The 27,807-nt window shown below is 47.0% G+C and overlaps 1 protein-coding gene across 1 annotated transcript in view; it reads left to right on the forward strand.

Moving 5' to 3' along the window:
• Positions 1-21,187, forward strand: part of KMO (kynurenine 3-monooxygenase) — an 850,240-nt gene extending 829,053 nt beyond the window's left edge. Inside the window, exon 15 of the mRNA XM_069767942.1 lies at positions 20,770-21,187. Coding sequence (XP_069624043.1) covers positions 20,770-20,775 — 6 coding nt within the window. The 3' untranslated portion in view covers positions 20,776-21,187. The remainder of the gene's footprint in view (positions 1-20,769) is intronic.
• The last annotated feature ends 6,620 nt before the right edge of the window (positions 21,188-27,807 follow it).

Consider the following 27,807-nt stretch of genomic DNA (forward strand, 5'->3'; position numbering starts at 1 on the left):
TCGACGACCTGCTGTTTTTTTGGACGGGTTCCAAAATTGATTGCAGGAATTTTATCGCCACATTGAACAGTAATCAGCTGAATATCTCTTTAACAGCTTCCTTGTCTATGACATCAGTTGATTTCTTGGACCTGAAGGTCATGAAGGTTGGGAACCAGATTCGAACTAAGATTTTTCGAAAGACATCAGCGACAAACAACGTCCTTCATTATTCAAGCTTCCATCCTCAGCATGTACGTAATAATCTCCCGAAGGGTCAATTCTTGAGAATTAGACGCAATTGTAGCTCAGATCTGGATTTTCGGGAGGGGGCCTCTGATCTCAGTAATCATCTGTCTAAAAGAGGGTACCCGCGTAAGACTATAGCACGTGCCTTTGAGCACTCACGAAGTAGTGATAGATTGAGTCTATTGGAGAAAAAAGCCCCTAAAGATATGCCCACTATTAATGTTATCACGACATATAATAATCAGTGGCAGTATGTTTACAATATTTTGGGCAAGCATTGGGAAATATTGTTCAATGAGAAGAATTTAAGGCCTTTCCTGTCAGATAAACCAAGGGTCATTGCTAGGAGGGCTAGAAATTTCAAAGATGTCCTCACTACCAGCCATTTCAAAAGACCCACAGTGAGATTGGGTTCAGGAAGTAGGTTAGAGGGGACTTACCCATGTGGAAACTGCAATGTGTGTCCGTATATGGTTGCTACCAAATCTCTAACCTTACCGATTTTTCCAGGAGAATTAAAAGCGAGGGGCTATGCCAATTGCAGATCGAGGAATCTGGTCTATATTTTGATCTGCTCATGTCCGAAGCTGTATATTGGACAGACCACACAAGAAGTGAGACGGAGAGTCCAACAGCACATGTCAAACATTATAAATGCTAAATCGGATATTGCAAAAGCCAAGACCATCTCCTCTGTTGCAGCCCACTATATGGAGTTCCACAATAGCAGGCATCAAGGTATGCGGATTATGGTTGTGGACCAGGTCTTGGACAACATCCGTGGAGGAGACTTAACTAAGGAACTCCTACGACGTGAAGCACGTTGGATCTATGATCTGAAGTCTACATCTCCAAATGGACTTAATGAAGAACTTTTGTTCAATGGCTTCTATGCTTGAGATTTGAATCTGGGGTGGCATCCTTTAGAGGGGTTTTGGGTGTTTGGTTTTTGGTACGTTGTGACACACTGCATTGCTTGTCGTACATTAAGCTTGGTTTGTCTTTCGTCTATCATGCTTCAGTTTATATCACAGTACCATATGGCATGGGGTGTCTCCAATTTCTGACCTTTTTATTTTCACATGTGCCCTTATTTTCTGGGCCGTTTTTGGGTATTTTTGGCAGTGTATCTATCAACGGTCTATTACCTATAAGTTATTTCCAGGGTTGCTGATTCATATGACTCTGAGACATCATAGGAATATAGATACTGTACATTATACAAGTTGGACACGGCTTTCCTAGGGTTGATGATCCATGCATCCTTGGGATATCGTAAACCTAAAAATAAAAACTTTGCATTTATGCTTGATGGATATCACAGTGCCTTATAGTATTTATTGCATATTTCCCTCTCCTCCAAATCCTTATGTATATATGTGTAGTAGTGTTGCACCCTGTACCCTTGGCATAGATGGCTTTGTATAGTTTTTGGTGTGCCCATATTACCGTTGCCGATTTTCATATTATCCAGTCTGTGTGATACCTGTGGGGTTTGTCTACTTCCTTGTCCCACGAGTATGTTGTTGAAGGATGTATCTGAATTCAGATAAGTGTGGTGGTTTGTGGTTATGGTGTGTATGTGCCATGTTCATTGTTCCCTTGCACCCTCTCATATATTTCTAGATCTATCTATAATTTCGTTATTTTCAAGTTGGTGGATGCCCAGCATGTTTTTTCCACTGCGGGTTTACTGCGGTAGGTATGGCATCTGTTTGGGAGTATCTCCTTAATAGGTGGGCGTTTCTGTTGCAGCGTTCCCCATTCATATTGTGTACATAGGAACCGGGTCGCTAGGGACTCACTATAGACGCGTGAGTGCACAGGTTTATCGCGCACAGTGCGCATGCGCCGGCGTCATTTCCTCGCGCAACTTTATTAGTCAGACGCCATGGTCCTGGACTCACAAGATGGCCGCGGCTTCCTCGCTCCATGTGTGCCTCTCGCTAGTGTTACATTTTGTTACAGGTGAATACCTTTTATGTCATTATGATTTAGTTTAAATTCGTGTGTTTCGTCCTACACAGTATGCTATTCTTTTCCCTGAGGAAGCCGCCATAGTTGCGGCGATACGCGTGGGTTGCACCCCACAGCCCTTTCTCCCTCTCTCCCATACCTCTCCCTCTTTAATCTGCACATGATTTGGTCGTCCACACGCATATGGACTTTTTTCAGGCGTGGGTATTCTAATCTTATTCTTGCCATACTTTGATATATGTGTGACTACCATGTCCGGCATGCTTATTACCCTTGTGGAATGAGTTCCCTCTTATCACAGCTGCCTAGACCTGGTTGTTACGTACCGGTTAGCACATTATTATTGTCCTTTTAGGGCTGTATGGTACTGTGATATTAGTAGTCCTCTGCGTGTGTATACTTTGTACCGCTCTATTTGAGGTTGAGAGTTCTGCTATATATTTATATTTTCTCATATAGTGTATGTTAATATATTATCTTGTTTGGGATTATTGCATTTGTTTATGCTTATACATCTCTGTTTGTTTGGGAGGGGATAGGGTTGTGGGTTGTCATTTTCCCTATACTAGGATATGACTGCTGTGTTTTTTGGTGTTGTATTTTTAAATGTTTTTAATCCTGTTTTTTTGTGTGTGGTATATAGTTATGCTGATCCATAAAGAACTATGTATTTTTTGATTTTTGTCTGAGGTGCTCCCATTTTTATGGACATGATCTTTTCCTTTTCTTGGTTTCGTTGTAGTTTGTCAAGTCCATGGTGAGCCCCAGTATATTATTACCTGGTTATACGCATTTAGTGGTGCCCTCCACCTGTCTCTATTTCTATCTACAGCATGGCAGTCGCTGGACACATTGCCGGATACACAGCAGGGGAACAGCTGGCGTTACTGAACCCCACTGACACATGAGCGAGTGTTTGTCACTGTGCAGCCACCACTTCCGGGCACCAACTGGCGGTATTGGAGCCCGGGGAATCATGGAGCAGAATGGAGGCAGGTTAATGTCTGTTGTTGTGCCAGCGTGGCGGTCGCTAAACACGTTGCCATATACAAAGCAGGGGAACAGCTGGCGTTACTGAACCCCACTGACACATGAGCGAGTGTTTGCTTCTGTGCAGCCAGCACTTCCAGGCAACAACTAGCGGTGTTGAAACCCAGGGAAAGCAGGAGGAGCAGACTTTTGTTTTTGCTGCACACGCAGCAGGGGAACAGCTGGCATTACTGAACCCCAATAACATGGCAGCAAGTGTCGACTGTGCAGACAGCACTTCCGGGCAACAACTGGCGGTGTTGAAACCCAGGGAAAGCAGGAGGAGCAGACTTTAGTTTTTGCCGCACACACAGCAGGGGAACAGCTGGCGTTACTGAACCCCAATAACAGAGGAGCAAGTGTTGACTGTGCAGACAGCACTTCCCGGCAACAACTGGCAGTATTGGAGCCCAGGGAATCTAGGAGGAGCAGAGTGTAGGCCGAAGCCTGCACTGGAGGAAGTTTAATATCTGATGCTGTGCCAGCATGGCGGTCGCATGACACATTGCTGGCTACACAGCAGGGGAACAGCTGGCGTTGCCGAACCCCACTGACACATGAGCGAGTGTTTGTCTCTGTGCAGCCAGCACTTCCGGGCAACAACTGACAGTGTTGAAGCCCAGGGAATCCAGGAGGAGCAGAGTGTAGGCCGACGCCTTCACTGGAGGTAGGTTAATGACTGTTATTGTGCCAGCGTGGCGGTCGCTGGACACGTTGCCAGATACACAGCAGGGGAACAGCTGGCATTACTGAACCCCACTGACCAATTAGCGAGTGTTTGTCTCTGAGCAGCCATCACTTCCGGGCACCAACTGGTGGTATTGGAGCCCGGGGAATCATGGAGGAGCAGAATGGAGGCAGGTTAATGTCTGTTGTTGTGCCAGCGTGGTGGTCACTGGACACGTTGCCGGATACACAGCAGGGAAACAGCTGGCGTTACTGAACCCCACTGACACATGAGTAAGTGTTTGTCTCTGTGCAGCCAGCACTTCCGGGCAACAACTGACAGTGGTGAAGCCCAGGGAATCCAGGTGCAGCAGAGTGTAAGTCGAAGCCTCCACTGGAGGCAGGGTAATGTCTGTTATTGTGCCAGCGTGGTGGTCGCTGTACACGTTGCCAGATACACAGCAGGGGAACAGCTGGCGTTACTGAACCCCACTGACACATAAGCGAGTATTTGTCTCTGTTCAGCCAGCACTTTCGGGCAACAACTGGCGGTATTGGAGCCCGGGGAATCATGGAGGAGCAGAATGGAGTCAGGTTAATGTCTGCTGTTGTGCCAGCGTGGCGGTCGCTGGACATGTTGCCGTATACACAGCAGGGAAACAGCTGGCGTTACTGAACCCCACTGACACATGAGCGAATGTTTTTCTGTGTAGCCAGCACTTCCGGGCACCAACTGGTGGTATTGGAGCTCGGGGAATCATGGAGGAGCAGAATGGAGGCAGGTTAATGTCTGTTGCTGTGCCAGCATGGCGGTCGCTAGACACGTTGCCGGATACACAGCAGAGGAGCAGCTGGCGTTACTGAACCCCAATAACACTGGGTCATGTGTTGACTGTGCGGCCGGCACTTCTGAGCAGCAACTGATGGTGTTGGAGCCCAGGGGTTAAAGTTCTGGTGGTAGAAACATGAACACAACAGGAGACCTGGATACTGTTGCCAACCAAGTATTTAATCTGGAGGAGGAGTGGCAATTTCTGCGAGAGCAAGACCTTGTTAATTTTCAGAAAAGTAAGCCGGTCGACATTATCAGAGGATAGTCGCATGCGACAGTCTGTTAGTACACCACCTGCGGCACTAAAGACACATTCCGATAATACACTAGCAGCAGGGCAAGCCAGCACCTCCAATGCATACTGGCTAAGCTTTGGCCATGTATCAAGCTTAGAGACCCAAAAGGGGGAAGAGCCATCTGAGAGTACGCTGAGAGGGCAAGACATGTAGTCTGTCACCATCTGACAGAAACGTGGCCTCCTGCTGAGTGGACACGTCTGTGATGGTGTAGACATTTGTGGAGGGCACACAAAACTTTGCCACTGTTGGGCCAGACTGGTCTTGCCTTGTGCTGAGGCACTGCTTCTGCTCCCTCTTTGTGCAGAGCTTCCTCCACTGCCTCAACGCACTGAGCTGCTTTGTAAAGCAGTAGCAGCACTTCTCTCGATTGGACTGGCGAAGATGATGGACTGCACCTGTTTGTCTTGGTACTCCCGCAGTTTACGCTCCCGCTGCAATGGTGTTATGAGGGTTTGTAAGTTGTCACGGTAGCACGGATCTAGGAGGGTGTACACCCAATAATCAGCCGTGGTAAGAATGTGGGCGATGCGGCGGTCGTTTCTCAGGCACTGCAGCATGAAATCAACCATGTGCTGCAGACTGCCAACTGGCCAAGAAACGCTGTCCCCTGCTTGAGGCGTGATCTCTGCTTGCTCTGCATCACCCCACCCTCGCTCTACATACTGACTACTGGAGATTTGTGTAACTCCCTCCTCTGGACTGATCTCTTCCTCCTCCATTGACTCCTCCTCACAAAGTGTCCCCTACCTAGGCCTTTGTGAGGAACCACATGGCGCAGACTGTCAAGAAGCAGATGGCATTACTACCTCCTCATCCTCCACCTCTTCCACCACCTCATCCCTTAGCGTTTACAGTGTTCTTTCAAACAGGCAGATAAGGGGGACAGTCATGCTGACTAGTGCAGGATGTCTTCCTGGAGCAGAACAATATTGTATCATACAATTATTAGGTTCTGTAGAAGGACGTAGATCTGGGTATTTATTATGATGGAATATAGGCTGAACTGGATGGACAAATGTCTTTTTTCGGCCTTACTAACTATGTTACTATGTTACTATGTTATCATCTGCACTCACCATCCGCGTGGAATTATCGAAGGCATGCAAAACCTGGCAGACGTCCTTCAGAGTGGCCCACTCAGTGGTAGTGAAGTCTGAACGGTGCGCACTGCGACTTCTTTGCGCCTGATGCAGCTGGTACTCCATTACTGCTGGCTGCTGCTAACACAACCACTCCAACATATGTAACGTTGAATTTCACCTGGTGGGTAGGTCACATATGATGCGATGTTCCAGAAGGCGGAATCAGCGCTGCAGAGTTGCAATGCGCGATCTTGCCATGCTGGAACGCCGCAAGTGAGCACACTCTAGGCGGACCTTGTGCAGCAGCGCATCAAGATCCGGATAGTCCCTCAAAAAACTCTGAATTACTAAGTTGAGCACATATGCCAGACATGGGATGTGAGTGAGGTTGCCTAGGCCCAGAGCTGCCACCAGATTTCGGCCATTGTCACACACTACCATGCCTGGCTGGAGATTCGCTGGCACAAACCACACGTCGCTCTCCTGCTTGATGGCATTCCAGAGCTCCTGCGCTGTGTGGCTTTGATTTCCCAAAGAAATTAATTTCAATACGGCCTGTTGACGTTTGGCCACGGCTGTGCTCATATCGGTCAGATCAGGTAAGCGTTGACGGGTCCATGTGGAGGTGGACCGTGACGGCTCCTGCAGCGATGATTCTGAGGAACTGGAGTATGAGGAGGAGTCAATGTGCACAGACTGGATTCCTGCAATCCTTGGAGATGGCAGAACACGTAGAGCGACACTCTCACGATCTGTACCCGGCTCCACAACATTAACCCAATGGGCAGTGAGGGAAAGGTATCGTTCCTGTCCATGGTGACTGGTCCACGCATCGGTGGTGAGGTGGACCTTGCTACTGACGGCATTTAGTAGCGCATGTTTAATGTTTCCCTCCACATGGTTTTGCAGGGCAGGGACGGCTTGACTGCTGAAATAAAAGCGGCTGGGCACACTGTATTGTGGGACTGCCAATGCCATTAAGTTACGGAAACTGTCAGTCTCCACCAGCCTGAATGACAGCATTTCAAGGGACAGTAGTTTTGCAATGCCAGCATTTAGAGCCTGTGCTCGTGGGTGGTTTGCCGAGAATGGCCGCCTTTTCTCCCATGCCTGTAGACTGGGCTGGGAGTGTGAGGATGACTGGGAATGTAGTGCTGTGGGTGGAATTACAGTGGGTCTCTGGACAACGGTGCCAGAGGTTCTTCCATGGCGATCCTGTGCGGAAACCGAACCAGCAGTGTGGAAGCTGGAGGAAGAGGCTCCAACGCAAGCTGAAGAGGTGGTAGGTGCCGCTGTAGGTTGGCCTAGGTCTTCAGTGTTTTTGTAACCCCACCGCGTGCTTGGTCCGCACATGTTTCCACATATTTGTGGTATTGAGGTTGCTGACATTTTTCCCTATTTTGATTTTCTGATGACACAGCTTACATTTGACAAAGCAAATGTCATCTGCAACTGTGTCAAAAAAAGACCAGGCACTGCAAGTCTTGGGAGCGCCCGCTTTGGCTTTTGGAAGAGGCATGCTCCTAATGGGTGCCGAAGTGGAGGCTACAGGCACCGCAGTCTTCCCCCTCCCAGCCGTTCGGGGAATCTCTTCCTCAGAGCTGCTCCCACCACCTTCCTGTACCTCACGCCATGATCGGTCAAGGACCTCATCATCTACACTATCCTCTTCCACCAACTGCTTCTCCTGGGTTGTCTCGGCAGCACAGTACGCACCAGAAAGTGGCACCTGAGTCTCATCATCAGATGCGTACTGAGGTGTGCTGACCGGAGGCACTGTCCCACCCGCCTTTTCAGATTCAGAGAGAACAAGCTGTTGGGCATCACTGCATACTGCCTCTTATTCTGATTCTTGAATGCTGCTTGGCTGGCCACCTCTTTCCAAGCCAAGAGATTCAGAGAATAGAAGTAGAGATGGCTCCTGTCCTGGGCTCTCTGACTGTCTGGGCAATTTGGCAGGTGGTGAAGAGACAGATGGTTGCTCTTCAGTGCTCTGTGCCTGAGAGGATGTGGCACTAATTGAAGTCGATGCGTTAGCTGCCATCCATCCGACAATGGCTTCAATTTGTTCGTCCCGCAGCAGCGGGGTACGGCGAGCTCCTACAAAGCTGCGCATGAAGGTCTGTTCCCTGCTAAAACTGGGGGATGATGAGTCACCAGTGCCCACAGCAGGCACAGAATCCCCACGTCCTCTCCCTGCTCCATGCCCACGACCACGTGACTTACTCCCTGCCTTCTTCATCTTGGTAGACTGATAAATATAGGCAGAAAAGTACTAAGGCCTTAGTGTGCTTATTCCTGAACAGCTGCTAACAGGTATAAGAAACACTAATTTTATAAAGTGTGGACTACACTTTAATATAAGCTAATGTGGCCTACACAACTGTAAAGTGGTGTGTTTGGTGAACTTTATTTATTTTTTTGCAGAACAGACACTACAGAACGGCGCTGCAAGACCAAAATGAGCTCCTCTATGTAATCCTATATAGTGTTTTTCCACAATCTAGCTGGATACGGAGGGAAAGCCACTAATAGAATAAATTTGAAAAAATGTGCAGCAGGCTGCACTAATTGACAAACGGACAATCGAACGGTATGAGGCAGTGACGCACCCTGAGCCGACTACAACCGGCTGTGGCGGTAGAACAGACTACAGAGCGAGCTGCACTCACAGACAGACCGTGCAGACAGCTGTGAACAACGCTGCAAGGCCAAAACAAGCTCCTCTATGTAATCTTATATAGTGTTTTTCGACAATCTAGCTGGATACGGAGGGAAAGCCTCTAATAGGATAAATTTGAAAAAATGTGCAGCAGGCTGCACTAATTGACAAACAGACAATGGAACGGTATGAGGCAGTGACGCATCCTGAGCTGACTACAACCAGCTGTGGCGGTAGAACAGACTACAGAGCGAGCTGCACTCACAGACTGTGCAGACAGCCATGAACGGCGCTGCAAGGCCAAAACAAGCTCCTCTATGTAATCCTATACAGTGTTTTTCCACAATCTAGCAGGATATGGAGAGAAAGCCACTAATAGGATAAATTTGAAAAAATGTGCAGCAGGCTGCACTAATTGCAAAAAAGGACAATGGATTGAGCAGTATGAGGCAGTGACGCACCCTGAGCTGACCACGACCGGCTGTGGCCAGACTACAGAATGAACAGCACTCACACACACACAGAGACCTTGCAGACAGCTGTGAACAGCGCTGCAAGGCAAAAGCAAGGTTCTCACACAGCGGTTGGTAAATTAGCCTGGGTAAAGCACAATGAAGCAAATCGCTATCTCTAAACTTGCCCTCAGTCAGAACACAGTGTCCTGTCCCTAACTGAATTCACAGCAGAGTGAACCCAAAATGGCGGCGGCGGCGACTTTTATAGGGCATCGTGACATCATTTCAGCAGCCAATCACAGCCATGCCAGTAGTTACATGGCCACCATGCAGAACAAGATGTGCCCACACTTGTAATCATTCCTCATTGGCTGAATTAAATAAAACTGGGACTTCCATTTCCGGTATCCGATATACTGAAAGTATCGGGACTCTGTATCGGAATTCCGATACAGCGAATATTGGCCGATACCGTGAATATCGGCCGATACCCGATACTTGCGGTATCTGTTATGAACTGGTGATTCAGAAACACAATGGACTTGGTGGTTAAGAGCACACAAAGTGACCTGATAGTTACTAATAACATAGGACGAGCTCTGAGACGTGGGAACTCTGCTGACCGCAATCCCTAATCCTATCACACCACACTAGAGGTAGCCGTGGAGCGCTCCTGACCAGACCTAGGCGCCTCGGGCACAGCCTGAGAAACTAGCTAGCCCTGAAGATAGAAAAATAAGCCTACCTTGCCTCAGAGAAATTCCCCAAAGGAAAAGGCAGCCCCCCACATATAATGACTGTGAGTAAAGATGAAAATACAAACACAGAGATGAAATAGATTTTAGCAAAGTGAGGCCCGACTTACTGAATAGACCGTGGATAGGAAAGATAGCTTTGCGGTCAGCACAAAAACCTACAAACAACCACGCAGAGGGCGCAAAAAGACCCTCCGCACCGACTAACGGTACGGAGGTGCTCCCTCTGCGTCCCAGAGCTTCCAGCAAGCAAGAAAAACCAATATAGCAAGCTGGACAGAAAAAATAGCAAACAAAAGTAACACAAGCAGAACTTAGCTTATGCAGGGCAGACAGGCCACAAGAACGATCCAGGAGAGAGCAAGACCAATACTGGAACATTGACTGGAGGCCAGGAACAAAGAACTAGGTGGAGTTAAATAGAACAGCACCTAACGACTTAACCTCGTCACCTGAGGAAGGAAACTCAGAAGCCGCAGCCCCATTCACATCCACCAAAGGAAGCCCATGGACAGGACCAGCCGAAGTACCACTCATGACCACAGGAGGGAGCCCGACCACAGAATTCACAACAGTACCCCCCCTTGAGGAGGGGTCACCGAACCCTCACCAGAGCCCCCAGGCGGACCATAACCCTTCCACTTAACTAGGTACTGGAGTTTCCGTCTCGAAATACGAGAATCCAAAATCTTCTCCACTATATACTCCAACTCCCCCTCAACCAAAACCGGGGCAGGAGGATCAACGGATGGAACCACAGGTGCCACGTATCTCCGCAGCAATGACCTATGGAATACATCATGGATGGAAAAAGAAGCTGGGAGGGTCAAATGAAAAGACATAGGATTAAGAACCTCAGAAATCCTATATGGACCAATGAAACGAGGCTTAAACTTAGGAGAGGAAACTTTCATAGGAATATAACGAGACGACAACCAAACCAAATCCCCAACACGAAGTCGGGGACCCACACAGCGCCTGTGGTTAGCGAAACGTTGAGCCTTCTCCTGGGACAATGTCAAATTGTCCACTACATGAGTCCAAATCTGCTGCAACCTATCCACCACAGTATCCACACCAGGACAGTCCGAAGACTCAACCTGCCCTGAAGAGAAACGAGGATGGAAACCAGAATTGCAGAAAAACGGCGAAACCAAAGTAGCCGAGCTGGTCCGATTATTAAGGGCGAACTCAGCCAACGGCAAAAAGGACACCCAATCATCCTGATCAGCAGAAACACAACATCTCAAATATGTTTCCAAGGTTTGATTGGTTCGTTCAGTTTGGCCATTTGTCTGAGGATGGAAAGCCGAGGAAAAAGACAAATCAATGCCCATCCTAGCACAAAAGGCTCGCCAAAACCTCGAAACAAACTGGGAACCTCTGTCCGAAACGATGTTCTCCGGAGTGCCATGTAAACGAACCACATGCTGGAAAAACAATGGCACCAAATCAGAGGAGGAAGGCAATTTAGACAAGGGTACCAAATGGACCATCTTAGAGAAGCGATCACAAACCACCCAGATGACCGACATCTTTTGAGAGACGAGGAGATCCGAAATAAAATCCATAGAGATATGTGTCCAGGGCCTCTTCGGGACCGGCAAGGGCAAAAGCAACCCACTGGCACGAAAACAGCAGGGCTTAGCCCGAGCACAAATCCCACAGGACTGCACAAATGAACGCACATCCCGCGACAGAGACGGCCACCAAAAGGATCTAGCCACCAAATCTCTGGTACCAAAGACTCCAGGATGACCAGCCAACACCGAACAATGAACCTCAGAGATAACTCTACTCATCCATTTATCAGGGACAAACAGTTTCTCCGCTGGGCAACGGTCAGGTCTATTAGCCTGAAATTTTTGCAGCACCCGCTGCAAATCAGGGGAGATGGCAGACAAAATTACCCCCTCTTTGAGAATACCCGCCGGCTCAGGCAAACCCGGAGAGTCGGGCACAAAACTCCTAGACAGGGCATCCGCCTTCACATTCTTAGAGCCCGGAAGGTACGAAACCACAAAGTCAAAATGGGAGAAAAACAGCGACCAACGAGCCTGTCTAGGATTCAACCGTTTGGCAGACTCGAGATAAGTCAAGTTCTTGTGATCAGTCAAGACCACCACGCGATGCTTAGCTTCTTCAAGCCAATGACGCCACTCCTCGAATGCCCACTTCATGGCCAGCAACTCTCGATTGCCAACATCATAATTACGCTCAGCAGGCGAAAACTTCCTGGAAAAGAAGGCACATGGTTTCATCACCGAGCCATCAGAACTTCTTTGCGACAAAACAGCCCCTGCTCCAATCTCAGAAGCATCAACCTCGACCTGAAACGGGAGCGAAACATCTGGCTGGCACAACACAGGGGCAGAAGAAAAACGACGCTTCAACTCCTGAAAAGCTTCCACAGCAGCAGAAGACCAATTGACCACATCAGCACCCTTCTTGGTTAAATCAGTCAACGGTTTAGCAATACTAGAAAAATTATTGATGAAGCGACGATAAAAATTAGCAAAGCCCAGGAACTTTTGCAGACTCTTCAGAGATGACGGCTGAGTCCAATCATAAATGGCCTGAACTTTAATAGGGTCCATCTCGATAGTAGAAGTGGAAAAAATGAAACCCAAAAATGATACCTTCTGAACACCAAAGAGACACTTTGACCCCTTCACAAACAAAGAATTCGCACGCAGGACCTGGAACACCATTCTAACCTGCTTCACGTGAGATTCCCAATCATCCGAGAAGACCAAAATATCATCCAAGTATACAATCAGGAATTTATCCAGGTACTCTCGGAAGAGGTCATGCATAAAGGACTGAAATACTGATGGAGCATTGGAAAGCCCGAATGGCATAACCAGGTACTCAAAATGGCCCTCGGGCGCATTAAATGCTGTTTTCCATTCATCGCCCTGTTTAATACGCACAAGATTATACGCACCACGAAGATCTATCTTGGTGAACCAACTAGCCCCCTTAATCCGAGCAAACAAATCAGACAGCAGCGGCAAGGGGTACTGAAATTTGACTGTGATTTTATTTAGAAGGCGGTAATCAATACAAGGTCTCAACGAACCATCCTTCTTGGCCACAAAAAAGAACCCTGCTCCCAATGGCGACGACGACGGGCGAATATGACCCTTCTCCAAGGATTCCTTTACGTAACTCCGCATAGCGGCGTGCTCAGACACAGCCAAATTAAACAGTCGACCTTTAGGAAATTTACTACCAGGAATCAAATCGATAGCACAATCGCAATCCCTATGCGGAGGTAGGGCATTGGACTTGGGCTCATCAAATCCATCCCGGTAATCTGACAAGAACTCTGGGACCTCAGAAGGGGTGGATGATGAAATAGACAGAAATGGAACATCACCATGTACCCCCTGACAACCCCAGCTGGACACAGACATAGATTTCCAATCCAATACTGGGTTATGGACTTGTAGCCATGGCAACCCCAACATGACCACATCATGCAGATTATGCAACACCAAAAAGCGAATATCCTCCTGATGCGCAGGAGCCATGCACATGGTCAGTTGGGTCCATGGAATGGAAGCGAAACATCTGGTTGACACAACACAGGGGCAGAAGAAAAACGACGCTTCAACTCTTGAAAAGCTTCCACAGCAGCAGAAGACCAATTGACCACATCGGCACCCTTCTTGGTCAAATCGGTCAATGGTTTAGCAATACTAGAAAAATTGCAGATGAAGCGACGATAAAAATTAGCAAAGCCCAGGAACTTTTGCAGACTTTTCAGAGATGTCGGCTGAGTCCAATCATGGATGGCTTGGACCTTAACAGGGTCCATCTCGATAGTAGAAGGGGAAAAAATGAACCCCAAAAATGAAACCTTCTGAACACCAAAGAGACACTTTGATCCCTTCACAAACAAAGAATTAGCACGCAGGACCTGAAACACCGTTCTGACCTGCTTCACATGAGACTCCCAATCATCTGAGAAGATCAAAATATCATCCAAGTATACAATCAGGAATTTATCCAGGTACTCTCGGAAGATGTCATGCATAAAGGACTGAAACACTGATGGAGCATTGGCAAGTCCGAATGGCATTACAAGATACTCAAAATGGCCCTCGGGCATATTAAATGCAGTTTTCCATTCATCGCCTCGCTTAATACGCACAAGATTATACACACCACGAAGATCTATCTTGGTGAACCAACTAGCCCCCTTAATCCAAGCAAACAAATCAGATAACAATGGCAAGGGGTACTGAAATTTAACCGCGATCTTATTTAGAAGGCGGTAATCTATACAAGGTCTCAGCGAACCATCCTTCTTGGCCACAAAAAAGAACCCTGCTCCTAATGGCGACGATGACGGGCGAATATGCCCCTTCTCCAAGGACTCCTTCACGTAACTCCGCATAGCGGCATGCTCAGGCACAGATAAATTAAACAGTCGACCTTTTGGGAATTTACTACCAGGAATCAAATCGATAGCACAATCACAATCCCTATGCGGAGGTAGGGCTTTCGGACTTGGGCTCATCAAATACATCCCGGTAATCAGACAAGAACTCTGGAACCTCAGAAGGGGTGGATGACGAAATAGACAGAAATGGGACATCACCATGTACCCCCTGACAACCCCAGCTGAACACAGACATGGATTTCCAATCTAATACTGGATTATGGACTTGTAGCCATGGCAACCCCAACACGACCACATCATGTAGATTATGCAACACCAGAAAGCGAATAACCTCCTGATGTGCAGGAGCCATGCACATGGTCAGCTGGGTCCAGTACTGAGGCTTATTCTTGGCCAAAGGTGTAGCATCAATTCCTCTCAATGGAATAGGACACTGCAAGGCCTCCAAGAAAAACCCACAACGCCTAGCATACTCCAAGTCCATCAAATTCAGGGCAGCGCCTGAATCCACAAATGCCATGACAGAATAAGATGACAAAGAGCAGATCAAGGTAACGGACAAAAGAAATTTAGACTGTACCGTACCAATGGTGGCAGACCTAGCGAACCGCTTAGTGCGCTTAGGACAATCAGAGATAGCATGAGTGGAATCACCACAGTAGAAACACAGCCCATTCTGACGTCTGTGTTCTTGCCGTTCAACTCTGGTCAAAGTTCTATCGCACTGCATAGGCTCAGGTTTATGCTCAGATAATACCGCCAAATGGTGCACAGATTTACGCTCACGCAAGCGTCGACCGATCTGAATGGCCAAAGACATAGACTCATTCAGATCAGCAGGCATAGGAAATCCCACCATGACATCCTTAAGGGCTTCAGAGAGACCCTTTCTGAAAATAGCTGCGAGCGCACCTTCATTCCATTGAGTGAGTACGGACCACTTTCTAAATTTCTGACAATATACCTCTATCTCATCCTGAGCCTGACACAGAGCCAGCAAATTTTTCTCTGCCTGATCCACTGAATTAGGTTCATCGTACAGCAATCCGAGCGCCAGGAAAAACGCATCGATATTACTTAATGCAGGATCTCCTGGCGCAAGAGAAAATGCCCAGTCCTGAGGGTCGCCACGTAAAAAAGAAATAACGATCCTAACTTGTTGAACTGGGTCACCAGAGGAGCGAGGTTTCAAAGCCAGAAATAGTTTACAATTATTTTTGAAACTCAGAAATTTAGTTCGATCTCCAAAAAACAAATCAGGAATAGGGATTCTTGGCTCTAACATAGAATTCTGAACCACAAAGTCTTGAGTATTTTGTACTCTTGCCGTGAGCTGATCCACACATGAAGACAGACCTTTAATGTCGAATCGCTACACCTGTGTCCTGAACCACCCAAATGTCTAGGGGAAAAAAAAGGCAAAACAGTGCAGAAAAAAATGGTCTCAGAACTTCTTTTTTCCCTCTATTGGGAATCATTAGTACTTTCGGCCTCCAGTACTGTTATGATTTGGTAATTCAGTACCACAATGGACATAGAAGTCAGAGCACATACAGTGACCTGACTATAACCCAAAAAACATAGAACGAGCTCTGAGACGTGGGAACTCTGCTGACCGCAATCCCTAATCCTCTCCAACACACTAGAGGCAGCCGTGGATTGCGCCTAACGCTCCCTATGCAACTCGGCACAGCCTGAGAAACTAGCTAGCCTGAAGATAGAAAATAAGCCTACCTTGCCTCAGAGAAATACCCCAAAGGAAAAGGCAGCCCCCACATATAATGACTCTGAGTAAGATGATAAGACAAACGTAGAGATGAAATAGATTTAGCAAAGTGAGGCCCGACTTTCTGAACAGAGCGAGGATAGGAAAGGTAACTTTGCGGTCAACACAAAACCCTACAAACAACCATGCAAAGGGGGCAAAAAGACCCTCCGTACCAAACTAACGGCACGGAGGTACACCCTCTGCGTCCCAGAGCTTCCAGCAAGCAAGAAAAAACAAATAAGCAAGCTGGACAGAAAAAAACAGCAAACAAAATAACAAAAGCGGAACTTAGCTATGCAGAGCAGCAGGCCACAGGAACGATCCAGGAGGAAACAGGTCCAATACTAGAACATTGACTGGAGGCCCGGATCAAAGCACTAGGTGGAGTTAAATAGAGCAGCACCTAACGACTTCACCACATTACCTGAGGAAGGAAACTCAGAAGCCGCAGTACCACTCTCCTCCACCAACGGAAGCTCATAGAGAGAATCAGCCGAAGTACCACTTGTGACCACAGGAGGGAGCTCTGCCACAGAATTCACAACACAGTAGCAAACAAAATAGAATCTGGTGAGTGGTTTCCACCTTTTCCACAATGGTTCGTCATGCAGGAAAAGTGTGATCCACAGGGTATAAAACATCCATCAATCCAAGATTAAAATTAGGGGTCCGTCAAAGTTCAGACGGTCAAAAAGAAAGTCCTAAAGAACAGGCAACAGGAAAAAAACAAAAAAAAACGAGTAGCTGCTGCTGCAATGGGTTTCCAGTAGCATGGCACCGGTATTATCTCCTCTATCTTCTGATGTACAGTGATGCATAGCCTGGTGCACAGTGACCTAATATAGCCTGGTGCACGGTGACCTAATACTGCCTGGTGAACGGTGACCTAATACAGCCTGGTGCACAGCGACCTAATACAGCCTGGTGCACAGCGACCTAATACAGCCTGGTGCACAGTGATCTAATACAGCCTGGTGCACGGCGACCTAATGCAGCCTGGTGCACGGTGACCTAATACTGCCTGGTGCACGGTGACTTAATACTGCCTGGTGCACGGTGACCTAATACAACCTGGTGCACAGTGACCTAATACAGCCTGGTGCACAGTGACCTAATACAGCCTGGTGCACAGTGACCTAATACAGCCTGGTGCAAGGCGACCTAATAAAGCTTGCTGCACGGTGACCTAATGCAGCCCGGTGCTCAGTGACCCCAGTACAAGCACAAGAAGTAGCTGGAGAGAAGACTGAAGATCCTCTGATGAAGATGTGGAGCCCAACAATCATGCAAGCTATTTAACCCCTTAACAACGGGAGCTTTTTTCGGTTTTTCTTTTTCTTTTTTCGCTCCCCTCCTTTCCAGAGCCATAACTTTTTTATTTTTCTGTCAATATGGATATGTAAGGGCTTATTTTTTGCGGGACGAGATGTCATTTTGAACAACTCCATTTGTTTTAACCATGTCGTGTACTAGAAAACGGGGAAAAATTCTAAGTGCGCTGAAATTGCAAAAAAAAGTGCAATCCCACACTTGTGGTGGGTTTCCACTGTTTAGGCACATCAGGGGCTCTCCAAATGCGACATGGCATCCAATCTCCAGTTCCAATTTTGGTTTGAAAAAGTCAATCGGCACTCCTTCCCTTCCGAGCCCTGCCGTGCACCCAAACAGTGGTTTTCTCCAACATATGGGGCATCCGCACACTCAGTAGAAATTGCACGACAACTTTATCTGTCAATTTTCTCCTTTTACCCTTGTGAAAATAAAATAAATTGTTGCTAAATTATCATTTTTGTGACTAAAAAGTTAAATATTTTTTTCCTTCCACGTTGCTTCTGCAACTGTGAAATACCTGAAGGGTAAATAAACTTCTTGAATGTGGTTTGGATCAGCTTGAGGTGAGCAGTTTTTAGGATGGTGTCACTTTTGGGTATTTTCTGCGATATAGATCACTCAAATGTGAGGTGGTCCCTAAAATAATGGTTTAGCAAATTTTGTTTTAAAAATGAGAAATCGATGGTCAACTTTTAACCCTTATAACTTCCTAACTAAAAAGACTTGTTTCCAAAATTGTGCTGATGTAAAGTAGACATGTGGGAAATGTTATTTATTAACTATTTTGTGTGACATACAGTACAGCCCAAAAGTTTGGACACACCTTCTCATTTAAAGATTTTTCTGTATTTTCATGACTATGAAAATTGTACATTCACACTGAAGGCATCAAAACTATGAATTAACACATGTGGAATTATATACTTAACAAACAAGTGTGAAACAACTGAAATTATGTCTTATATTCTAGGTTCTTCAAAGTAGCCACCTTTTGCTTTGATAACTGCTTTGCACACTCTTGGCATTCTCTTGATGAGCTTCAAGAGGTAGTCACCGGGAATGGTTTTGCCTTCCCAGGTGTGCCCTGTCAGGTTTAATAAGTGGGATTTCTTGCCTTATCAATGGGGTTGAGACCATCAGTTGTGTTGTGCAGAAGTCTGGTGGATACACAGCTGATAGTCCTACTTAGGGATGAGCGAAACGGGTCGGCCATTTTCAGAAGTCGCCGACTTTTGGCAAAGACGGGTTATTATGAAACCCGACCCGACACCTGTGTGGGGTCGGCCATGAGGTCAGCGATCTTCTGAATCTGGTATCGGAATTCCGATACCGAGTTCCGATATGTTTGCAATATCGGAAATCAGTATCGGAATCCATATTTAAGTGTAAAATAAAGAATTAAAATATTGCTATACTCACCCTCTGACGCGCCCTGGTACTAACCGGCAGCCTTGCTTCCTTAGAATCAGCACGTGAAAGACCTTAGATGTCGTCGCGGCTTGTGATTGGTCGCGCCCTCACCTCACCCTCGGACGCGCCCTGCTTCTTTCCGGCAGCCTTCCTTCCTAAGAATCAGCGCTTGAAGGACCTTCGGTGACGTCGCGGCTTGTGATTGGTCGCGTGAGCGGTCACATGGGTGGTCCCGCGACCAATCACAAGCCGCGACATCATTTAAGGTCTTTCACGAGCTGATTCTAAGGAAGCAAGGCTGCCGGTTAGTACCAGGGCGCGTCTGAGGGTGAGTATAGCAATATTTTTTATTTTAATTATTCATTTTACACTTAAATATGGATCCCAGGGCCTGAAGGAAAGTTTCCTTTCCTTCAGACCCTGAGAACAATTAGAAACCCAATGTACTGCATTGGGTTTCGTGTTTCGGCCGACCCCGACTTTTCTATAGGATCGGCCGATTTCACTCGACCCGACTTTTGAGAAAGTCGGGTTTCGTGAAACCCGACCCGATCTTATAAAAGTAAAAGTCGCTCAACCCTAGTCCTACTGAATAGACTGTAAATTCTGTGGCAAGAAAAAAGCAGCTAAGTAAAGAAAAACTGGCTATCATTACTTTAAGAAATGAAGGTCAGTCAGTCTGAAAAAGTGGCAAAACTTTGAAAGGGTCCCCAAGTGCAGTGGCAAAAACCATGAAGAGCTACAAAGAAACTGGCTCACACGAGGACCGCTCCTGGAAAGGAAGACCAAGAGTCACCTCTGCTTCTGAGGATAAGTTTATCCGAGCCACCAGCCTCAGAAATCGCAGGTTAACAGCAGTTCAGATTAGAGACCAGGTCAATGCCACCCAGAATGCTAGCAGCAGACACATCTCTACAACAACTGTTAAGAGGAGACTTTGTGCAGCAGGCCTTCATGGTAAAATAGCTGCTAGGAAACCACTGCTAAGGACAGGCAACAAGCAGAAGAGACTTGTTTGGGCTAAAGAACTCAAGGAATGGACACTAGACCAGTGGAATCTGTGCTTTGGTCTGATGAATCCACATTTGAGATGTTTGGTTCCAACCACCGTGTCTTTGTGCGATGCAGAAAAGGTGACGATTGGACTCTACATGCCTGGTTCCCCCCGTGAAGCATGGAGGAGATGTGATGGTGGGGGTGCTTTGCTGGTGACACTGTTGGGGATTTATTCAAAATTGAAGGCATACTGAACCAGCATGGCCACCACAGCATCTTGCAGCGGCATGCTATTCCATCCAATTTGCGTTTAGTTGGACCATCATTTATTTTTTAACAGGACAATGACCCCAAACACACCTCCAGGCTGTGTAAGGGTTATTTGACCAAGAAGGAGAGTGATGGGGTGCTACGCCAGATTACCTGGCCTCCACAGTCACCAGACCTGAACCCTGACCGCAGAGTGAAGGCAAAAGGACCAACTAGTGCTAAGCATCTCTGGGAACTCCTTCAAGATTGTTGGAAGACCATTCCCTGTGACTACCTCTTGAAGCCCATCAAGAGAATGCCAAGAGTGTGCAAAGCAGTCATCAAAGCAAAATATGGCTACTTTGAAAAACCTAGAATATAAGACATAATTTCAGTTGCTTCACACTTTTTTGTTAAGCATATAATTTCACATGTGTTAATTCATAGTTTTGATGCCTTCAGTGTGAATGTACAAATACATAGTCATGAAAATACAGAAAAATCTTTAAATGAGAATGTGTGTCCAAACTTTTGGTCTGTACTGTATCTCTGCTTTATGCATAAAAAATTCAAAATTTGAAAATTGCTAAATTTTAGCCAAATTTCTGTTTTTTTCAGAAATAAACGCAAGTTATATCAAACAAATTTTACCACTAACGTGAAGTACAATATGTCACGAAAAAACGTTCTCAGAGTCGCCAACATCTGTTGAAGCATTCCAGAGTTATTACCTCATAAAGGGACTGTGGTCAGAATTGTAAAAATTGGCCCTGTCTTTAACGTGCAAATCACCCTCGGGGGTAAAGGAGTTAAACCCCTGGATGCGCTGATCAGCTGTCAGTGTCATAGAGCATTGAAAACTCCCGATTTACCTTTTATATTGTGGTGATGTTTGTTAGTGTGATAATTGCCTGGATTAGGCCGGGTGGATTTGACATTCAGTGATTCTGATGTTTATTTATCATTAAAGTTGGTTATATGCTTTTAATAAATCTTGCTAGTGACTCTTAATAAAACATAACGGTCTGTTTTATCCAACATTGGTTCCAGTTTATTCTTTCATTAATGATTGTTTGGTTTTATGAGTGAGTTGGTCTTGTGTTACCATGAAACAGATGATGATCACTTTAAGACTTATTTAACGGAATGCTCTCATTCCTCAATCTCCTATTTTAAAAAAGAATCAGCTAAAACAGAGAAAGAATTGGCAACTAAATGTTCTGAATTATAAAAAACTTACGTGGCGCACCTAACTGATACAAACAGGAACGAGTGGCTACAGTCCAGTAGGAGATATCTATTATACGTAAATGCTTTTTCATGAATCAAAAATATTTTGAACAAGGAAATCATCAATCTAGCGCCCTCAAAATAATTATTCTCTGCAATTCTCAAAATTCACTCAACTCAAAACAATATAGAGACATCTAATGCTTCTATTGTGGAAACATTCTGAGAATATTATCAAGAATTGTATTAATCAAAACTATCATACTCAGAAGATATCCACACTTATCCTAATAAAATCTATTCCTCAAATTAAGCATGGAACAATTATCTATGTTGGAGGCAAATATTACTATGGAGGAGTTGTAGGAGGCCTTGTATAGTCTTGGTAAGGGTAAGGCATCAGGCTCTAATGGCGTCACATGGAGATTTATATACAGCGTCGGACTGGAGCACCTTGGGCCCACCAGAGAAAATCATTCTTGGGGCCCACTATGTAGCTACATAGAAATAAATACAAGACCACCAATTGTGTGGTAAAACACGCTAATATCATATATAAGGTAGCACACGTCTTAATTATGTAGCAGGGGTTGGGGTAGCCCCCTTCATAAAATATAATGTAGCCCCCTCATAGAATATAATGTAGCCCCCTTCATAAAATATAATCTAGCCTCCCTCACAGAATATAATGCAGCCCCCTCATAAAATAATGTAGCCCCCCTTAAAAAATATAATGCAGCCTCCTCTAATAGAATATAATGCAGCCCACCTCATAGAGTATAATGCAGCATCCCACAAAATATAATGCAACCCCCTCATAAGGTATAATGCAGTCCCCACCATAGAATATAATGTAGTACCCTCATAGAGTATAATGCAGCCCCCCTCATATAGTATAATGCAGTCCCCCCATAGATTATAATGTAGCCCCCTCATAGGACCATAGGGCATAATGCTGCCCCCCTCATATAGTATGATGTAGCCCCCAGAATATAATGTAGTCCCCTGAGAGAATAATGCAGTCCCACCACAGAATATACTGTTGCCCACCAGAGTATACTGTAGCCCCCTTATATAGTATGATGTAGCCCCCAGAATATAATGTAGTCCCCTGAGAGAATAATTCAGTCCCCCCACAGAATATAATGTAGCCCCCTCATAAAGTATAATGCAGTCACCTGAGAGAATAATGCAGCCCCTCTCTATCTCCATCATTGTTCTCCCCCTCCACCCCCATCATTGCCGTCTTCCCCACCACCCCTATCATTGCCCTTTCCACCACCTCCATCATTGCCTTCTCCTCCACAATCATTGTCTTTTCCACCACTACCATCATTGTCCTTTACACCACCTCCATCACTGCCTTCTCCCCCTCAACCCCATCATTGCCCATTCCACCACCATTGTCTTTTCCACGACCACCATCATTGTCCTTTACACCACAACCATCATTGCTTTCTCCCCCACCACCCCATCATTGCCCATTTCAATGCCCCCATCATTACCCATTTCAACACCTCCATCATTTTCTCACCACCAGCATCATTGTTCTTTCCACCACAACCATCATTACCTTCTTCCCCACCACCCCATCATTGAACATTCCACCACTACCATCATTGTCTTTTACACCACAACCATCATTGCTTTCTCCCCCACAACCCCATCATTGCCCATTTCAACACCCCCATCATTGCCCATTTCACCACCTCCATCATTGCCTCCTTCCCCACCACCCCATCATTGCCCATTTCACCACCTCCATCATTGCCTCCTTCCCCACCACCCCCATCGTCCTTCCCCACCACCCCATCATTGCCAATCTTCAATACACCCACAACACTGCACAACTCTCTCACATACAAAGCACCACACCACACACACAGCACGGCACCACTCTCTCACACTCACACACAAAGCACCGCATCGCACCACATAGACACACGCACACACATGTGGCACCCCAGGAGTCTGGTTGCCACAGTGTCATTGCCTCCCTCACAGGAGGTGATGCCATGCCTGGAAGCAAGAAGGGATTCCCTTAGCATGTACGCTGGCATACAACTTTCCTGACTCCAGACCAAAAGGGGGAGCTCTAAACCCAGTTTCAGGGTAGCTTCACTATAAGTTCTGGCCTGGAGGCGGGGTTAGTGAGTTCAGTGTGAGACAGTGAAGGGAGAGGAAGCATGTGAGGACAGCCTGGGAGTGGAGCTGCGACTGAGCTCACCCCAGGATTGAGCGCAACAGAGCGGACACAGAGTCTGTGGTTCTGTGGGAACTATAGGCCCTGCAATCAAGTCCGGAGGACAGGAGATTGCAGATCACCTGGCCACAACTGACACCCAAAGGCACAGCCACATACCGCTGGCATACAACACCTTTCCTGACTCCAGACCAGAAAGGGGAGCTTTAAACCCAGTTTCAGGGTAGCTTCCCTATAGGTTCTGGCCTGGAGGTGGGGTTAGTGAGTTCAGTGTGAGACAGTGAAGGTAGAGGAAGCATGTGAGGAGAGCCTGGGAGTGGAGCTGTGACTGAGCTCACCCCAGAGAGGACACCGGAGTCCGTGGTTGTGTGGGAACTACAGGCTCCAAAGCCAAATCCAGGACAGAAGATTGCAGGTCTCCTGGCCACAACTGACACCCAAAGGCACAGCCGCATACCAGACCCCAGAGTCACCACAAGGGAGTGACGCCTGGAAAAGGCTCAAGCTGCCTGCCAAGCGGGTAGCATTTCACTAAGTAGACAGACAGAGAGGGACTTAAGGAGAACTACAAGCATCAGGAACCCAGAGAGCAGCGCTGTAGGGAGGCTTCCAACCCCACCTGGCTAGAGGAATTCTGAACTGGTTCCAGGCTGCCCAGATCTCTAATACCACCTGTGCTCCGGACTGCACCTACAATTAAAGGTAAAGAAACTACAGTCCCTGTGTCCTCCAATTATTCTTGCACCCCAATGTCCACAACCCCGCATAGATTGTTCTGGTAGCCCTGGGGCCCTGCTCAACCTGTGGGGACTCAAACCATCTCAGCTGCAACACCACCACCCCCAGCAGTCCACTTAAGCAGTGTCGGCTATCTCTAGCCGAACACCACAGGTGGCGTCTTGAATAATCCCCTACAAATATTTCCCTCATCTCTTTTATAGCATGCCCAGGGCCATGGACTAGGTCAGTTGCTGCCATGACCACCCCTTTAAAAGCCATCCAACGCAGTTCTGAGTACCCCACGGCCCTCACGGGTGTTGCATTTCTGGTGTCACGAACAGGATGGACTGTATTAAACTGTTTGATCGCTGCCATTGTCACGCCACGTGGCATGAGAGGATCGGAGGTCTGTCTTCATGGGAGGCCAAAGAAAAGAGCACAAAGAGGAGCCGCGCTCCGTGCTCTACCATCAGTGGGCGAAAAAGCAGGAGGCCCTGGACTTCAAAACCGGAAGAACACCATCCAGACCGCTGGTGCAGCAGCCGACTCCAGTAACGAAATGCAGGGGCCTGGTTGAGGTTAACTAAGGGGGAGGAGAAAATGTCCAATTCGGGTGGAGAGTCCACGGCGGCCGCAGCCGCAGCCCCGATGATGCATGCAGATCCAGTGGCAGCAGCCACAGCTTCCATAATGCCGTTATCAATGCCGTACATTCTGGGAGCAGCCTGGTTACCGCAGTACTCCAGGGAGTCACACACCCTGAGTGATTTTAAGAAGAGATTCTGCAGTTTGTTTGAAGTGTAACCCTTGTTTGAGAATCAAAAAGTCAGCATCCTCACTGGCCAGTTAAATGGTGCAGCTCAGAGGGAAGTAAGGTCCCGCACTGCAGCAGAGAAAAAAATGAGATTCTTTGGGTGTAAACATCGGGTGCAGGACAGTATAAGGGACTATGCCCTTAATCTCCAGGAGGCGCTGCGGGCCATTAAGCAAGTTAACCCTGACAGCGTACAAGATGGGAGATTGTTAAAGGAGCAGCTTATTGAGGGACTCCTGTCCAGCACTCACAGGACACAGCTGCGCATATTGGCCCTTCAAAACTCTGACCTGGACTTTGCACAGTTAAAGAAAAAGGGCCATCCGGGTGCTGCATAAACCAAATTTCAGCTGTACAGTGCCCCCCTAGGTGCCCTGCAATTACATACCACCAGGAAGCAGCATCCTTTCCTCAGGCCCCCATTGAGGCCGATGTGCAGACCCTGGCTAATGACCCTGCTGCAGGACTGCATTTCCAGGTCCAAGAGCTGACCAAAAGTGTGGCTGCACTAACCAAGACCATGTAGTCCATACATGTGTCCCCAAAGGAGAAGATCCAGCTGGCTTCCAGTCCAGATGACGTCCCGTGGCGATGGCAGAAGAGGATCCCACCGACCAGAGGGAGAGACGATTGCTATGACCAGGACGGACGACCCATTTGTTGCCGCTGCAGCAAGGCGGGACACATCGCAAAATTCTGCAATTTAAACGAGCAACCCCTGGGGCAGAGGGCCAACCTCCAGGAGTAAGATGACTAGGCCCTCAAAGCTGGCGAGACAAGTACGTCAGAGGATGAAATGGTCCTTCCAGTTGTGATTGATGGCATCCCAATGAACACTTTACTGGACACCAGCTCTCAGGTGACGACTATGCCATATATTCTTTATAAACGGTACTGGGCTGACTCTGATATGACCCACGGCCCAAACAATGGTCTGACCATAGTCGCCAGCAATGGTCAGCTTTTGCCACAAGTAGGATATAAAGAGGTGACCATTAAGATTGGCCAAGTAGAATTGCAGTTGCAAGGTTTGATTATAGTCGATATTGACAAATTAGAATGACATCCTTTGATCACTTTAGGTACCAATGTAATAGAACATTGTCTTGCAGAAATTATTGTTTTGTTGTAACAGGTAGCCGAGACCCAAGGCTATGTTACGGGAGATGAAGGAGGCTGTGGTAATCAGAGATAGTTGTAGCCCCTGGGCAGCTCTGTTAGTCCTCGTTAAAAAGAAAGATTGTACCATGAGAATGTGTGTTGACTACTGGTGAATCATTACACACAAGGATGCCTACCCATTACCTAGAATTGAGGAATCACTAGCTGCACTGAGATCCACTAACTATGTCTCCACCTTAGATCTCACCAGTGGGTACTAGCAGGTTCCCGTGGCAGAGGCGGATAGAGAGAAGACAGCGTTTACGACACCAATGGGCAACTACATGCCATTCGGGCATTGCAACGCATCGGGGACGTTCCAGAGGATGATGGAGTGTTGCCTCGGGCACAAGAACTTTGAAACCGTTCTGTTGTACCTGGATGATGTCATCATCTTTTCCAAGATCTATGAAGACCACTTGAAGCACCTAGCCAAGGTGTTCGAAGCCCTGTCCAACTTTGGCCTGAAAGTGAAGATGTCCAAATGCCACCTGCTGAAGCCCAAGGTGCAGTACCTAGGTGACGTGGTAAGCACTGAAGGTGTGGCACTAGTGTTATGATCCAGTGACTTTGGAGCTGCATGAGAACTTTCACTGGAGATGGTGGCCACTGTACTGACCGCAATCCTGAACTTAACACTGCAACTAGAAGTAGCCGTGGAGTGTACCTAACACACCTAGACACCTCGTCACAGCCAGAGGACTAATTACCCCTAAAGATGGAAAGAGGAATACTATCTTGCCTCAGAGAAAATTCCCAAAGGATAGACAGCCCCCCACAAATATTGGCTGTGAGTCGGAGAGGAAAAAACATACACAGGCAGAAAACAGAATTTAGCACAGGAGGCCACACTAGCTAAATAGGACAGAATAGGACAGAGTTCTGTGCGGTCAGTAAAAAACCCTTCAAAAAACATCCACTGCAGAAATAACAAAAACTTCCTACATCTAACTAATAAATGTAGGAGCGTAAATCTGCAACTCCAGTGAATCCTACAATCAGAGCAGGAATAAAACTGAAACCAGCACACAGCAGTGTGCCACAGAAACTAGAACCAAACACTTATCTTTGCTGAATTTGGCAGCAGGCAGGAGAAGCCAGAAAGTGAACCATCACTTCACAAGAAACATTGACAACTGGCAAGGGCTAAAGGATCCAGCACATCTAAATAACCCAGTCCGAATTGTAATCATCAGATACACCTGGCCAGGACTGTGACAGAGACAACTGCATTCCCACCTACAACCACCGGAGGGAACCCAAGAGCAGAATTCACAACACACTAGGCCCTGACAAAGCCACTGTTATCAGGGATTGGCCAAAACCCAACAATATTCATGAAGTACGGCAGTTCCTCGGGTTGGTAGACTATTACCGGAGATTCACCAGGGGCTTTACCAAGATAGTGGCACCTCTGCAAGACTTGTTAGTGGGCCAGTCCAAGAAGTCTAAGAACAGGAGTCTTCCGTTCGAGTGGAACAACAGGTTAGAAGAATCCTTCACTTGGATGAAGCTGGCTCTCATGGGA

This window comes from Ranitomeya imitator, chromosome 5 (genome assembly GCF_032444005.1).
Source record: "Ranitomeya imitator isolate aRanImi1 chromosome 5, aRanImi1.pri, whole genome shotgun sequence".
NCBI lineage: Eukaryota > Metazoa > Chordata > Amphibia > Anura > Dendrobatidae > Ranitomeya > Ranitomeya imitator.